We start from the raw sequence: 17,624 nt of genomic DNA on the forward strand, positions 1-17,624 counted from the left end.
TTAGTCAGAAAGGCCAGGCAATCTACACGTAAATAGACGTTGCTTTTTCGATTAATTCTAAAAAACCATTTACAAAGAGCCCATACACCTAGCCCCTATTCCAATGAGAGGCGATCAATTGCGACTGTTTTCGAAGGCAGTGAATGTTGAATTCACGTCAGTGTTCATTCAATGTCGCACATGTTCGCCAACAGTTTTTGCAATTTTTTTATTTTATTTTATTAAAGTACACACCAACATCTGACGAGCGTTTGGCAAACATTTGCGACCTCAAAATGACTAAAATGACTACCAAAATGTTTACCACATATGAAGGTAAAAGGCTTCACCTTGCTTGCCTTAAACTCGTACGTCCACACAAGTTGACCCAGTTGACAGGGAAACGAATAAAGAATACATCCTTCATATGTGCGTGGTGGTCGTAGTGTCTAGAGTTGTTTCTGCAAGTTCCATAGCAGCAGTGTTTACTCGCCATGTTTCTTTCTGAGATAAACAGGCAGAATACAAGCAGCATTTGTCTGCAGTCCATGTTGCGACATCACACGGAACACTATTAGCTGACCAAAAACATGCCTGATGTAAGACACAAGAATCAAGCAGCAAATTTACCTGTATAAAACAAACAATAATCATCAATGCCAGATTATAGACAATTACAAAGAGGGGCAAAAATCCACTTCCGCTTATGCTTAATCCGTCTTTTTTTTTTCATTTCCTGTTTATCGTTTATCGCTGGCAAAGTGGGCGTCCGTCATTGTCGGATAGACAGACTGGTCCGTCGGCTAGGTAGAATGCCCAGCTCTGGATGTAACTAATGAAAATCTTAGAGACACACATGGACCCATGAGGCACACTGGATGTAACCTCATATACGTTCTGAATTTGCATTTGAAATTGCCACACACTGCTTCTGCTCATACAGGTATAGCTAAAACTGAGTTTGAATCTGAAGTAAAGTGAAATATCAGAAAAACGGTTTACATATGTAAGAAGGTAACTGAGACCAAGAGGCTTGTGGCAAATTGTCTGGACCAGGACTGTCTTGTTCTTCCTTGGGTGCGGTGGTTTATTAAAAAAAATAAAAACTTCCCCTTAATGATAAATTATAATTTCAAGGTGTGGGGACAGTCAAAAAAGTCATATTCCAAAGTTAAGGTATTTTCAATTAATTGATTAATTTAAAATTTGATGTATTATATATGCAATCAGATCAACGTGCAGGACACTTTGCTAGCTAAACAAGTATTTTTACCACTATTTTATCATGCATTTAAACATGCATTTATATTACCTGGGGACACAAATGGCACTGATTCAGTGGAACGACCCTTACTGTATCTTTAATGCTTCTTAAAAGCCATTAATTACTGCCCCCCCCCCAAAAAATCAATATATAGTTGTGTAAAGCCGCAGAGTCAGATCTAAGTAAGTGTATGTCAGCTCATTAGCACAGTCTGACTGTGTAACCATAATCATAACATGAGTTTTTACTTGTGAGGTTCAGTGCAAACATTTTACTCTTCCAGGCTGGACATGGCCGCTTTGTTTGTGTGCATGTCCTCAAGCATGACAGTGTTGGTGTGAGTGGGTGATGCTTGTTGTGATCCAGGCATTTAATATGCATATGTGTGGGCAGGTGTGAGTTGGTTCATGTGAAGCATAAAGGAGGTGGTTCGAGCAGCTCACTGCGGGGTGTAGAGGTCAGCCAGCCTGAGTCGCTCATCGTTACAGAAACGTTGCGGATCTCTCTGCACGGCACCAGCTTTGTACAGTCTTAGAGACGTAGTTCTATTTTGTGGTGTGGAATAAATATGTTGCGAAAATGCCAAATGAGTGATGTTTTCTGGAGTTACTTACAATTTGACAACAATCGACAGTTTTTATTAGGTTTCTCTTGTTGGTTATTTCCCCTTGAAGCTATGTGCTTGAGCCCCGTTTCATTTAAAGCCTAGTACCCAGCATAGCTAATAGCATGTACAGGTTGTAAACAGGTTGAGGTTGGAAAATCATTTGGTTCAAGCATTCATTAGCGCATCCTGTGGACATATTCCATTTCTGTATTTTTCCTAAAAAGCAGTTAAAAAAATGCTCCTTGAAATGGTCTGCTCTGTATTATTTTTAACAATGTGGTTATTTTTCTGGTTGTAGTTTGCAGTTGTGTGGGGCTGCACTGTTGTGTCTAATAGGATATCCATAGAAAATCCAAATAAAGTAATCAAAATATTGTGCAAATGAATACCTCTCTGAAAGTGACAGATTTTTAGCAGTTATGTTCAGGAGCCGGGAAGACAAGATAAGATCTTCCTTGACAAGAAACACAGCAGGAACAGCGTCTGAGTCGTTTGTGATTCTCATCACGCTTCACTTGGCTCCGCCCTCCACAAGATGTGCTATGTCATGGCCAGCATGTTCCTCTCAGCGCTGTCGTGTCCCTCTGTCATCCTCTACTCACTTTCACCCTCCATTCATTCCTTCATAAGGTTTCTTCCTTTACTTCTGCTCACAGTTAGCACTGCATCAAAGAGCCATATTGTGTTACTGTTTGCCATTAGAGAAATGGAAAAATGCTAAATGGGCTTCACTTGGATGGCACTTGTCTACCTTCAAGGTACTCAAAGCGCTTTTTGCCTGACTTTTGTCACCTCAGTCACGCAGTCCCACAATGATTCGTGCTAGATTACAGGTTAAAATGGCATGAACATTTCAATTGTCAGGGTTGTCAACTGTGATCGCGATATTTCTACAAGCCATGAAAATGAAAAACACAGATACCTAAACCCTATGCATGTGTTGTCCATTAGCAGCAGTAAACAGCAGAAATCATCATGAATGCAAGACCACACCAATTGCATAGTTTAATGTGATGGATAAGATGACGTGAAGAATTGGACGTTTTTCTGGCCTTCACAGCAAATGTTTCCCTCAATCTTTCCACACACAAAAAAAGACTATAGGCTTTGTCTGTGTGTCTTTCCTTTTCAGGGCCGCTGCACACGGGAGAACTGCAAGTACCTACACCCGCCCACTCACCTGAAAACCCAGCTGGAGATCAACGGGCGCAATAATCTGATCCAGCAGAAGACAGCGGCTGCAATGCTGGCCCATCAGATGCAGTTTATGATTCCTGGCACCAGCATGCAACCTGTGGTCAGTGCAGCTTACAGGAAATGGCTCATCCCGACCTCTTCCTGCTCTCCTCTTTCATCACTGCTTTATGGCTGTTTCTAAATACATGAATGTTTCTAAATTGTCTTTCTGCTGCAGCAGACCTTTCCGGTCAGCCAGGGTCTAGCCTCCAGTGCAGGTTTGAGCTACACGCCATACCTGACCCCCATGTCACACAGCATGGGCCTGGTACCCACAGAAATCTTGCCTAGCACCCCCGTGATCGTCCCAGGCAGCCCTCCTGCATCTTTGGCAACTGCCTCATCCGCCAATCAAAAACTGTTGCGAACAGACAAGCTGGAGGTAACCCGTCCCGATGTTCCTTCTGTCTTGAAGGGTCTTGCTCGTGTCAAACACTAACCTGTATTTTCTTGGCAAACAAGAACAAAATACATTTGGAGTTGCCTAGGTTTCTGCATAAATTGGTCATGAAATCTGTGAGTCAAGTCACAACAATAAGCAAAAGATATATCGTCGCTGTCCTGTGGAAACACATATTGTATGTCCAACTTTGTAATTGTTTTTTTAATTTTCACGTTAATGGAATGTCTGTAACGCGGAAATCCCATTTACGTAAAAAAAAATTTAAAAAGTGAAAAAAAAAAAATTTGACATACTGTATTTTCCTGACTATAAGTCGCTCCGGAGTCGCACTAGCCTAAAAATGCATAATAAAGAAGAAAAAAACATAAATAAGTCGCACTGGAGTATAAGTCGCATTGTTGGAGGAAATTAATTGTGCTCTTAGTACACATCATTTCCACTGAGCTACGATGGTAACATTTAGCTAACATTCACACATGTAGCATACAAGAAAGTTACGGTAAGATCACTTTAAACTCACCAAAACGGTTGTAGATCGATTAAATAAGTATTTTATTTATCCACGACCGTGTAGAATGTTTCCAAGTCTCCAAAAGTATTTATGTATTCGGTCGTAATTATCTCTTTGTTCTCTTCCCTGCTCTCAGCTCCGTGGCTGTGTCTTAAAGCAACAGTACATTATTTTGTATGGATGTATATTGATAGACAGTCAAATTGTCTTTATCATCCATACCGCTTATCCTCACAAGGGTCACGGGGCGTGCTGGAGCCCATCCCAGCTGTCTTCGGGCAGTAGGCGGGGGACACCCTGAATTGGTTGCCAGCCAATCACAGGGCACACAGAGACAAACATCCGCACTCACAATCACACCTAGGGGCAATTTAGAGTGTCCAATCAACTTACCATGCATTTTTAGAATTTTTAGAATGTGGGAGGAAACCGGAGTACCCGGAGAAAACCCACGCAGGCACGGGGAGAACATGCAAACTCCACACAGGGAGGCCGGAGCCGGGATCGAACCCACGACCTCTGAACTGTGAGGCGGACGTGCTAACCAGTCGACCACCGTGCCGCCCTGTCTTTATCATACTATTTTAATTACTTATTTCTCAAAATGTTAGATTTTAACCGTTTAAATTATTCATGCATTTTGATAGCTTTTAGGATTTATCTTTAGGTTTCTTATTGCGGGTTACAATAAGATGTGAAATGATATACAGTATACACTATACATGTTATTCTGCCCGTTGTAAAGTCAATATGTAATGCAGGTTTATATGCAGCCTTAGAACGCCCTCCTGTGGTTGTTTGGTGTATTGTTTGCTGACGTTGAAAAGGAAAGAGATACAATATAATGTGTTAATAATTTCACACATAAGTCGCTCCAGAGTATAAGTCACACCCCCGGCCAAACTATGAAAAAAAACTTTGACTTATAGTCCGGAAAATACGGTAAGTGTTTTTCACAGGACAGCGACGATATGTTGCCACGTTCTTCGTTTCTCTCTAAATTACTCCTTAAAGAGGAATCCGACTCAAACATATTTTTTTCGAGAATATGTTCTCTGCAGGCCCATAGTTGAAACAAGGCAATCTGATTAATATGAAATGTGATTAAAGCAACAATATCCACCCGTTTTTAGCCATCTGTTGGGGCAGCCATTTTGTCACTTCTGTCGACTGAAAATGACATCACAGCCCCTCAGGGTCAGATAACGACCAGTCACGGCTCGCCTGTTCACTCTATGATTGGTTGTTATCTGAGTCCTGACCATTTGTGATGTCATTGTCAGTCGACAGAAGTGACAAAATGGCCACCCCTGGAGATGGCCAAAAACGGGTGGATTTTGTTGCTTAACTCATATTTCACAAACACAATGTTAATCAGAGTGCTGTGTTTCAACTAATGGGCCTGCATAGACATACATATTCTTTAAAAAAATATGTTTGGGTTGACTTCCACTTTAAACAGCCGTGCACCGCTACGCACACACACTTCCGCATTTCTTTCTTCAGGCAGCCCGCCCTGCCCTCACGCATATGCACTCCAACTGTAAATGGCTGAGGAATATGCAATATGAGGGTGGACTCGGAGAGTTTCATTGGTCCACTGTGATGTGTTTGGTAATTTCACTGGTCATATGTGACGAGACTATGGATAAATCCAGAGCTAGGCATTGTCTATCCGTCTCTAACTTCTGGGCGGTATTTCCGGCCGACCCATGTGGTCCCAGTCCGTCCCTCATCGGCGATAGCCAATCAACGTCAAGAACATAATTTTCACATCACATACAGGCACCGAAAAAAAATATCAAATAACAACAGACACGCACAGCGTGGTGATCGGTGAAATAAAAATAATATGGGGCACATGTCATTGCGTCTGTGGGACCAAATTGTATACAACACTGTTTTTTTTTTTTTCTTTGTTTGGCTGCGTGTCAGGAGTGTGGCACCTTGCGTGTGACGTGGTGCCGGTAAAGTCCGTTCTCTACGCTGTTTGGCTGACTTGGACCAACTCGGCGGGCCTGAAATATAGACGAGAATTCATGGACGGACTAAAGCATAGACGAATGCCAAGCTCTGGTTAAATCTATTGGCGGCTTGAAGCTCGTCAGTACAAATTCATAAATAAAGTAACGGCTTATAGTCTAGAAAATACGGTATGTGATCCTTTGGATTTAATATCTGATTGAGTCCCCTTTTGGCAGCAATAACCTCAACCAAACATTTCCTGTAGTTCCCTACTAGACAATATATGTTGCATAGTGAGCAATATTCATGGGGTGTCTACTGTCTGGTAGGGGTGTAACGGTTCACAGAAGTCATGGTTTACGTCCCTCGGGCTTGGTGTCACGGTTAGGTATAAAAGGAAAAAGCAACAAAAAAGTCTCAAAAGCAGGGATGGCGCTAAACCGGGGCTAGCGTGGCGCTATAGCGCCATCAGAAATCTTTGTAGCCCCAGTTAAGCCCCAACCGCTCCAGGAGAGAAAAAGTCCTGGAGCCGTCCCTACTCAAAAGCATAATTTTAGGTTTCTTTTCATAATTTTAGGTTTCTTTTCAGTTAGTTTTAGCTGATAGTAGTGCAAGTAACAATTTGTTCAACATACTGTCATTTAGAACTACCTGAGATAACATGGTATAAGATGCAGATCACCACTTAAAGCATGTATGTCCAAAATGCGACCCGGGGGCCATATGCAGCCCGTGTTCAAATTTGCACCAGCCCGCAGCCTATGGCTTAAAATCAATATTGTGTGTCCCACCAGTACTGTTGACCACAGTAGGAGATACACATATACAAAAAAGCTATTCAATATTGCACCAGAAGTGGCCGCACTCTCGGGTGCTTTCAGAAATACGCTCCGAGTGCTCTCTGCCTCTTCCCATCTCAGTGGTGTTTGATGTCAGAGTGAACACCTTGCTGCATGACCTTTTGTGTGGCCCTTTCCAGCCCATTTCTAAAATAGAGACTGTAGCGAAGAAAAAGAATCTTGACAGAGAGGGCCGGCCGTCACTGAAATACAAAACAACTGCGTCTGCATAGTTCGCTGAGAGACTGTGGCTGTTTTCAAGGAATTCAGTGTCAAGAACCACTACCAGACAAAACATGCAAACTACGACAAGGTGACTGGTAACTAACGCCGAGAAAAATTAAAGGAAATGGAAGCTGAATGAATGGTCTACGCCCCCACACACATTTTCACCTCACCAAATCTGGCCCTCTTGGCAAAAACTTTTACACCCCTGACCTGAAGGTAGTCAAGCTGTTGAAATGTACAGTGCATGCCAATCGCTTTGGTAATATCTTTGGTCAGCTTTCAATCTTGCTTCTTGTAACAGTTGGGACGAATGGTTCTACGGTTCGCTTTTCTTTTGCCTGGCTTCAGTACCGTGGCCGACAGGGTCAAACACGCTGCAAACACAGGAATGCTACAAACAACAAAAAAAGACAAACACATGCAAACTAAAAGACACACAAATATATGCAAAACAAAAATGCTGCAACTAAGAAATGCTGCAACCGGCCACACGATGCAAACACATGAATCATGCAAACAAAAGACATAAGTTCTCCCGGTGCAGACAAGTTGTGGTTGGACAACGCCATTTTCAAGTGCGTAAATGACGTCACTACGCATTTGCATCAAGACAGACAGAGCATGCGCAGACCAGACACAGCCTGGCTGTTCCGATTGAATTTACATGAACTTTGTTTGGATTGGCAAAAGGAATATGATTCCGAATGAAATTCCATTTGGATTCTGTGTTTTTACTACGATTGAGATGTTTAGATGGAGCATTTTCATTCCATTTGGTCCTTCAGTTTCATTCTAATCAGAATGCAAGGCTGTAAACTCGGCTACTGACTGGTTCCCCTCTGACCTGGACAAGTTTGTGGAGAAGACGTGCGGGTGTCTTGGTTCACATACTTTTTCCACCCTACCATGTTTGCATGGGGTGACCAATAAAGTCATGAAAAAAATAATTGTGTGATATTCGTTTGAGCAGACTGTTTTCTGTATTGTGACTTAGATGAAGAACAGCTAATAATACTAATTCCACATACTTTTCTCTGCAACTGTGTACATACTGGCCCAACCCCTTGTACATATCATGGGATCCAATGCAAAAACTGCCTTCACAAAGGTATTTGTGGTCAGCTTTAATTGACACTGTCAGAGAGGTATTCATTTAATGCTCTTTTATTATTGTAGTTGTAGTTTGCAGTGTGGTGGAACTAAAATGTTTTCTAATGAGAGGGGTAGAGTTGGGCGATATATATCGTCATCGATATCATCATCAATCTTTCTTTCACAATGTGTAATTTTACATTATTGAGTATTAATACTGCCTCGAAAATCATAACGAGTCAGTCGACGGCCGCAAAGTTTGAGGAAATGCTGAAACCCTCTTTCGGCAAATCAGGTTGCATTTATGGCAAAGGAGCAGGAAGTGATAATCATTTTGACAAATCAGCGGGCAATGCAGCCGGTCTGTTTCAAGTATGGAGGAGTGTCCAGCGGGAAACAATAGCGCAAGTCCACGTCGTCAGTAGTCTGTAAATGGTTTGATCTTGACAAAACTGATGTCGGTGGGAATAACATTGTTCGATGTGCCAAAACGGTCACCGTGAAGAGCAATTCTGTTGCACCATGAGCCATATGGATTACGAGGAAAACTTGGCGACCGCGCAATCACGCTAAACAAAAGCTTAGTAAACACACACACACACTCAGAAAACTACGGAAGAGGATTAGGCCCAGTGGGAGAAAAAAAATAAGGTTGGTAAGATTCTGACTTGTCATGTCATCTTCCAAACCGCTTATCCTATACAGGGTCGCGGGGAGTTACTGGAGCCTATCCCAGCCGTCAACGGGCGAAGGCAGACTACACCCCGAACTGGGTGCCAGCCAGTCGCAGGGCACACACAGACACCGTCACTGAGCGGGAATCGATCCCACGCTGCCCGCACACAACTCGGGCGTGTGTACCACTACACTATCAGTGGACAAGATTCTGACTTTTATTTCAGAATTCTGACTTTATTCTCCGAATTCTGACTGACATTTTAACATTAAAGTCAGAATTCTGACTTTAAAGTGAGGATTCTGACTATTCTCAGAATTCTCACTTTAAAGCCAGAATTCCGACTTTAAAGTGATCGCATATTACAGCGATGAATGAGTGGGAAAGTCTGACTTTAAAGTGAGAATTCTGAGAATAAAGTCAGAATTCTCATTTTAAAGTCAGAATTCTGAGAATAAAGTCAGAATTCTGACTTTAAAGTTAGAATTGTTCTTTAAAGTCAGAATTCTAAGAATTGGGAAGTCTGAGAATCTGACTTTAAAGTCTGAATTCTGGGAATAAAGTCAGAACTCTCACTTTAAAGTCAATTCTGACTTTAAAGAACAATTCTGACTTTAAAGGCAGAATTCTGAGAATAAAGTCAGAATTTTCACTTTAAAGTCAGAATTCTGAGATAAAAGTGAGAATCTTGCAAACCAGCGATGAATGGGTTGGAAAATGCACTTTTCTTTAAATTGCAGCTTTGTTATTCAACTTTATTCCGAATACAGTGGCCAATGTATGACAATAGGTGTTGTCATGACGACGTATTTTTTTTCTCTCGCTGGGTGACACTTCATCACACGTCACATATCAAATACATTTATTTACCATTCTGATTGCTCTAGTAATTGGCAGTGGTACACCAGTACTTACTGCAGCTCAAAATGTCATATCATTATGGAATAACAGCACAGACATTTCAATGACATAAATATTTCCAAAATCAATGCAAGTCTATACATAATTTTTTGTACTTTATTGTTAAATATTGTCCTAGAATGTCATTATGTTTTGCAGAAGCTGAATTTAGAAATTTAAAAGAGGTGTTGTTCACAAACGCTGTCTATCCGCAAGTGGTCTGTGAAGCAAGTGCAGATTTAAAATATTTTTGTAGAATATCGTCAAATTGTCGTAATCGAGTTTTTTTGAAAAAATATCTTTTTTTTTTGCCCATATATCGCCCACCCCTAGAGAGGGGTAGTTGCTAAATGTGGTAGTGAGGTACCGCCCGTGATGCCTTCCTGTACTACACAAATTAAGATCAACCAATGTAAGACGTAATTAGCATTATCTTTGTAAAAGGCTGAATTGTTAATACAGCTCTTATATTGGTAATGTGGCTGGTTGTGTATGGGGATCCTTATATAAACGTTGCTTGATATTTTAAAAACAAAAAGGGCCGTCAACAGATACTTCTGCATTGCCCTCGGATGTCATCAGCATCTGCCCTTGTGAATCTACTCGACCCTTTAAACTTGATGTATTTTTAATAAAGATAGAGGTCCTGGTTTATGAGATTACATCAACCCACTGGCAGACAATACTGAATGAGAAGATGTTAATTGTGAAGGGAAGTGTATTTTCCCCTCAACCTTTAGAAAGATAAACAATTGCCATCTCTATACAGTATGAGATATAGGTGATGCGTAGGTGTTTGCCTCGATGTGTTTGTCTTCGCGAGTGCTATCACTTAGCAACTACTGTAGATGAAGCTCGCTAATGAAACAGCATCCCTCAGAGACATGTACGCACTCCCACGCAGACCGTGCGTGAACATGATGCGCATGGATCTTTGCAAATGACCTGCATGTGTGCGTGTCTGCGTCATTGTGTGTAACGGGCCCCGTGGTGCCAATGAAAAGCAGATTCCCCTGTGATTGAAGTCAGGCCTCAGTGCTGGTTGCTTCAGTGGTTCCACAATCCCCTTGTGTTTGACACGTAATCATTTAGTTGCACGCCATTCAATCCTTTTCAAAAGTATTTCTATTTAAAAGGAAAATGTGAGCAGATCAATGATTTGTGATGTATTGTGGCAGTCTTTGCAAGTGTTTACCCTTTTTTCCCCGCTGTAGTTTCCTGTGTCTTACCACATCCATGTGTGTGTGTGTTCAGGTTTGTCGTGAGTTCCAGCGGGGCAACTGTGCTCGCGGCGAGACCGACTGCCGCTTTGCCCACCCATGCGACAGCCCCATGATCGACACCAGTGACAACACGGTTACCGTCTGCATGGACTACATCAAGAGCCGGTGTTCTCGTGAGAAGTGCAAGTACTTCCATCCACCGGCACATCTGCAGGCCAAGATCAAGGCCACCCAGCACCAGGCCAACCAGACGGCAGTGGCTGCACAAGCCGTCGCTACGACAGCAGCCATGGTGAGAGAACAGCACCGACGTCTGGATACACAAATGCGTACCTTATAATGTGGAAGATTTAAGATACAGTATGCTTACGCTCTAAAAACTGTTGGGTTGAAAATAACACAATTTTGGGTCAAAAATGGACCGATCCACTACTTGGGTCAATTTGACCCACCTTGCATTGTTTAGTACAAAACAGCTCAATTTTTGGGGTTGTTTTCTACAAAACTAACCATTTTTGGAGTTCTTTTCTACAAAAACAAACCATAAAGTTGAGTCAAATTGACTCAAGTAGCGGATAGGTCCATTTTTGACCCCAAATTGTGTTATTTTCAACCCAACTGCTTTTAGAGTGTACTGTACAGTACAGTAGGGCTGCACAGTATATCAACAAAATTTCCTCATCACGATAATAACACATGCAATATTCGTATCGCAAAGAGCTGCGATAAGTTTCATAATGGAAGTTTATGATTTGATCTGATTTTGACCAATCAGATGCAACCTTAAATGAACATCGCCATCCAATCGGAGAACAGTATCTAGGGGCATTACTAACTTAAATTGTAAGTTATTACAATTAATTAGCTAGGAACATGTTGAGTCTGCTAATATTGCCACATGAAGAAAAATATTTCTCTCATTAGGTATTAAAAATGTATTTCTTTAGATACATGTTAAATATCATGGTAACATTGATACTTCAAAATTCAACCCATATCGCATACTGCATGTTTTTCCAGTATCATGCAGCCCTACGGTACAGTGCAAAAGTCATAGGCTGGCTGTCTTGTTTGTTTACTTCTTATCACAGCATTCATAGTGACATGATAAAACGGTAAATATTACAAAGGATACAATTAGTTGGATCATGCCAAAAATATAAAACCTATTTCAAGAATTCATTACATTTTGGTGAGGATGTGGATGAAGGTGCTGTAAGAGGATTTCATGTTCACTTTTGGGTGTCACAAACGATTGAAGAATGATGAGTGAAGAATCATGACACCGCCAAAATAAACACACATTATAGCATTGCTAAAAGAACAATGGTGACATTTTGCACAGTATGATAACATTCACATTGCAACAGATGCACCACCTCCTTTAAATTGAACATTCTCTCTCTCTCACAAGCATACCGGTACACACACGCCGCTCGTTGTAACACCCCCACAGTAAGATTAAATGTGGAGCCCTGTTTTGTTATTACTGTATCAAGCACCCACCCACCTCTGCAAGTTCATTCCAGTAGGTTCCAGTGTACAGTCCACTAACAATGGTCCTCCCAAAGTGAGGTCCTTTCAAAAATAATACTGCATGAACAATCTGTTATCATCCGAGCACTTTCATTGTGCAACGCCCTTGGTTGGGACGGTACGTAGAACACTCCCACCCTCTCGTCTCCATGCTCTTGATGAGTTCAGCTCTCAGCAGATCAGTGCAAATGAAATCAAGGATGGATGAGAAAGTCACATCACATCCCCGCAGCTGGCCAATAGACAGGTGGAAATGCTGGCAAAATGGAGGACATGCTTGGCCGCGTGTGTTAGCGTTGCCCCGCCCCGCTCCAGGCTGCCCACAACGCTCCCGTTTGCTCCTGCACTTTGTTTAACACCTCACACCACGCCTGTCTGTTTTTCCTTGGCAACCGTCATTGCTGCTTTGCTCTCCTTGTCCGTCCTCCGTAAGCGACCAGGCGACTGTTTGATCGGGCGAAGCGGCTGGAACACCGACTCCACACAATAAGAGTACATAAGGCCACTTGGGGCAAAGTGATGACCGCTTGGTGCAATCTTCTACTAGTCGCACAGTCCCTCAGCTCATTAACTTCCCCATTTGCCACAACGTGGTCCTCATGTGCCTCATCTTATCGACGTTAATTGTATATTTCCCGGTCTCGGTTGCGTGCGGTGCTGGAGGTGAGGAGGTTAACCTTGGGCGATTTTGATGTTCAGTCAGCACCTTTCATCCAATTTTCTTTGAGCCCATTGTCCGAGCTGAAGCAGAGAGCCATAAAAGCATTATTGCTTGACTGTTGGAAATATCACTACCCATAAATCGCATTAGTACCGTAATCTAAAAGGGGGCAAACTAAAGTGGAGATGTTCTGTTGCTGGTGTTGTTTGAGTGTGCCACATTCTTTGTTGCTTGCCAAGAGCTCCCTCATACGCAGTGGTGTGCTGCCACCTTTTGCTTCTCATCTCATGGCAGAGCGCCATCCTCCATCTTGAACTAACCTCGCTGTTTATTCATGCCACGACGCATCAGTACAATATTGCGATGCAGTTTGCACACTGCACGCCAAGGAAGGCGTCCGCATGGACCCCTTTGGACATTTGACTTCCATCTCTTCAAGCTGTGTCATCATTGCATGGGCAACTTTGTCTTGCTACTTTACGGAGCTGTGATACCGCCACCCAAATACAGTATGTACAGTATCTTGGAGAATAAACAGCGCTCCACATGACAATTTTTAAATTCGATGACATGACACAATCAAGTACATGCTGCAGGATGGCTTGAACAAACAACCACCCCACGTCAGCCAATTTGAAGAAGAGTTCATCCTTCAATTGATCTTGTTTATCCTTTGATGCCCTTTGTTGCTGTCAAAAGTTGTAGCTAGCCCTGCTACTAAATTCTTTGCCCAGTAGCATAGACATACAACATTCAACGTTTCGCTTTTGTCTAAATGTTTTTCTGACTAATTGAAAAAGTAGCAAATGTTTAAAGTAGACTAAGCAGGTTTTTATGTGTACGTGCATGCCTATGGTTTTGTATGTGGTATACTTGCATTCAGATTCTTTTTGTTTTTGTTTTTTTCCTTCTCACCTATCCACAATGCAATGCTGTCCCCCATGATGCACCTCTGCTTGCTGTTACCTGTATGTTAATACGCTTGAATCCCATTGGCCCACTGCCATCATGTGCTCGCTGCCTGCTAATTAAAGACTCAGTCGACTGCCAAAGCAATGAAGCGACCCCTCGAGGCAACTGTAGACCTGGTACTTTGACCTTTCACCTTTTGCTTTGCATGTAGCTTCTTTAATTGTACTGTAGCCACTCACAAAGTTTAAGTTGGCTCTTTTGCTTTTGTGAAACGCTGTAATGCAGTTTGAAGTTTCATAGTGTACTGTATTTAACAACAGCAGTGGCAATTGCATCTTATGTTACACATTTACAAAAAAAAAAATCCAGTTTAATGATAAAATATTTCTGTCTGCACAATTTTCTCACTATTTTTGCTAGGATGTAGTTTCTCCTCCATTCTTGCCTTTTTGTGATGAGCATAGTCATACTGTAGATTTGTTAACTTTCACTGTTGATTTTTTTTTTTTTTTCCTACTTGTAAATGGACTGTTCTTCTCTTGTGTGTGCTGGTGTGTCTCCCCGGCGGCCAGGCGTTTCCCCACAGCGTCCTTCAGCCGCTACCAAAGAGAGCGGCACTGGAGAAGAGCAACGGCGCGAGCTCGCTATTTAACCCCAGTGTCCTGCACTACCAGCAGGCACTGGCCAGCGCGCAGCTCCAACAGCCTGCTTTCTTTCCCACAGGTAAGTGCACACAGGGCGGGAAACCTCTCGTGACCAGTTACTATGGAGACACAAGGCCATTTAGGAAAACTAGAGGGTCAATAAACCGTGATGATCAGTTCATGAGTTAAGGTGTGTTCCAAGACTTTGGTCCATGTACTGTACTGGAGTACAAAAACCCGTGAAAAAATTGTGTTAGAGGGACACACAGGCACTAGCCTCTTTGACACTGTCTTTTGAATCCCTGACTTTTGACCCTTTATCCCCATATAAGACATTCAGTAAGTGAAGTAGGGCTTCAATGTTACGTCCGATGCAGACGCTCTGTGAAAGAGGCTACTGACCGTGTCATCATCTCAAGTACAGTATGTAGTGGAACATCCCTAAACTTCATTTCAACATTATCAGTTCAGTTGTGCCCTTCAAAGATGACGTTGTGTTTGTTTAGCCTTCACCTTGTTGATCCAGCTGTGTCAGCTGGGCTGAACTGTGGCTAATACATTAGTCTGTCGGCACGGCCATCTGCAATCAGGTTTGTGTCTTAATGCCAGATGAGTGGGCTTTTTCCACAGTAACGACACATCTGCCACAAGATATCACGGAGTCTATGTCAGGTTTCATGTGATATTTTGTGGAAGAGGAACGCAAAGCACCATCTTCATTTTCAAGTATGGCTGCAGGTTAGATTCAAAGCATGGCACATCTCTACAGTCCTCCCACTTTCCTTCTGTTTTTCCGCACAGGTGAGGAGGGATTTGCAAAACAATGCTAAAATACATCATCAGACAATCCAGCAGTGATATAAATTTAAAAAAAAAAAAAAACACACTAAAATAGCTGGTTAAGTCACCTTAGCTCACAGGTGTCTAACGCCGCTCCTCAAGGGCCCCTATGCTACATGTTTTCGATGTTTCCCTCCTCCAACTCACCTGATTCAAATGATCAGCTCATCAGCCAGCTCTGCGGGATCCTGATCATTTGAATCAGCTGTGTTGAAGGAGGCAAACATCTAAAACATGCATCACAGGGGCCTCCGAGGACGGGAGTTGGACACTTGTTCCTTAGCTACTGTAAATGGTGAGGCTAGGCCTTGCTGATGTTTGGCTGCACATTTTGTCACTAATATAACTGGTCAACGGGAGCCCCTCTGCTTGCTTCCATCAACACAGTAACTTGTCTGATCTTTTGTCACTCTCCTCCCTGTCAATTAACCCATACCCCCCCACCCCCACCCCCCCACCCCTCTTCTTTCTATGCATGAACACACCAGGGTCAGTCCTGTGCATGACGCCTGCTAGCAGTCTTGGTAGGTTCTGACCCTCACCTTTTATGTTCTGTCTCTCTTGCGCTCTCTCCCACACAAACACACACACACACTCACCATGTGGAGTAACTGCAGACAATAATCGCATATTGTTTGACTCTCTAAGTTCCATGTAAACCACACGTGTCAAATCGTCATAGTGTTTTTTCTTAAAACGCAGAGGCGTAGCTTGTTTCACAGGTTGTTGAAAAGAGAATTAAAATCTGATACCCAGAGGGACTATTCCGCATAGCGTTCTCGGTGCAGGATGGGAATTACAAAATGTTCAAGTTAACAAATCATCAGGTCTTATATGAGTAAAGGCTCAGTGAATCTACGTTTTTGTGATGAGGACCAGGTTAGTTTTGGCTTATTTCTTTAGGTGTAAATAGAAGAAATCAAATAGAATCCAATCTCTGCTGCCAGAAAGGTCGCTGGTTCTGGTTCATTGTAGTTGAAGTCTTGCCAAGTCTTTGGGAAAGCAGCAAACTGAATTTCTGTTTGAAAAAACAAAGAAAGAATGAAATAAGATTTGTGATTGTAATCTGCTTGTCTCTTCTTTTTTCCCTCATCTTTTTCTTTTTTTTGTCTTTTGTTCCTCCTTCCTTGCTTTGCATTGTGAATGGTTGCATGCCATCTGCTGGTGTAACCCTAACGATGGCTTGCTGGCTCACTGTAACATCCGCCGCCATTACCACCACCATCTGCGACAACATCAACTAACGACACGCGTCAACATGCACGTGACACGCCTGTTTCCATGGTTGTCATACTGCGCCAAATCCTTCCCTCTCCCTCTGCCCTTTGTCATCCTCAAAACAAAGTCCCAATGATGTACAGTGCTACGCCTGCTACTGTCTCTGCAGCAACAACTCCGGCCACAAGTGTCCCCTACGCAGCAACAGCCCAAGCCAATCAGGTTTGCTCTTTTTAAAGCTTTCGTTCATCAGTCCCCGGAGCTCTGAAGAAGTCTTTCCTTCAAATGGAAATATGTCCTCTGCGGCTGAGGCCTCGCCCTAGCCCCTCCCCAACCGTCTCTTCCACCTGTTTGGCGCAAACTCACATAAGTGGGGCTTTCCCAGGGAGCAGAGGGTCCTCCAGGGTGGCCTATCATGTTTCCTGAGAAATGCTTAGCCCCTTTAGGCGCTCTCTTCAAGTATTTACTTCTTCAGAGCTCTCCCATTTGCAATGTGGTACTGTAGTTGTGTTATGTATCACCACTTCCTGGTTCTCTTGTGCATGTTTTTTTTTTTAAGTTTCCACATCTCTTATTGTCAAATACTATCTTGCAGCAAGGGAATCACTTGTATTGCTTGTGTGCTATGCAAAAGCACACAGTGAGCACATTCACATGCTACCATTCAGGACGTACCGGTTTCACTCCTTTGGTGTGTCCTCGTTGCAAGTTGAAAGCGCAATTATGCATGTACGCTAATCGTAAAAGTCTGACCGCGAAAGAAAAACTGTAAATAATTCACGCCCCCACCCTAAAAATGTTCATACTTGCCTATATTAGTAGTGTAAACCGTAAATACAGTATACCACAAACTATGATCTCAGAGCACTTTGTCATTTCAAAGTCTTTCA

At 42.6% G+C, this 17,624-nt stretch overlaps 1 protein-coding gene across 1 annotated transcript in view; it reads left to right on the forward strand.

The window, feature by feature from the left end:
- The window catches only part of LOC147152549 (muscleblind-like protein 2a), a 62,597-nt gene that overhangs the window by 38,586 nt on the left and 6,387 nt on the right, over positions 1 to 17,624 (forward strand). Inside the window, 6 exon segments of the mRNA XM_086048427.1 lie at positions 2,983 to 3,147; positions 3,265 to 3,468; positions 10,955 to 11,215; positions 14,155 to 14,208; positions 14,605 to 14,755; positions 16,005 to 16,040. Of these exon segments, the coding sequence (XP_085904553.1) occupies positions 2,983 to 3,147; positions 3,265 to 3,468; positions 10,955 to 11,215; positions 14,155 to 14,208; positions 14,605 to 14,755; positions 16,005 to 16,040 (871 nt within the window).

This window comes from Filicampus tigris, chromosome 1 (genome assembly GCF_054856515.1).
Source record: "Filicampus tigris isolate MCC_2025a chromosome 1, RoL_Ftig_1.0, whole genome shotgun sequence".
Lineage (NCBI taxonomy): Eukaryota > Metazoa > Chordata > Actinopteri > Syngnathiformes > Syngnathidae > Filicampus > Filicampus tigris.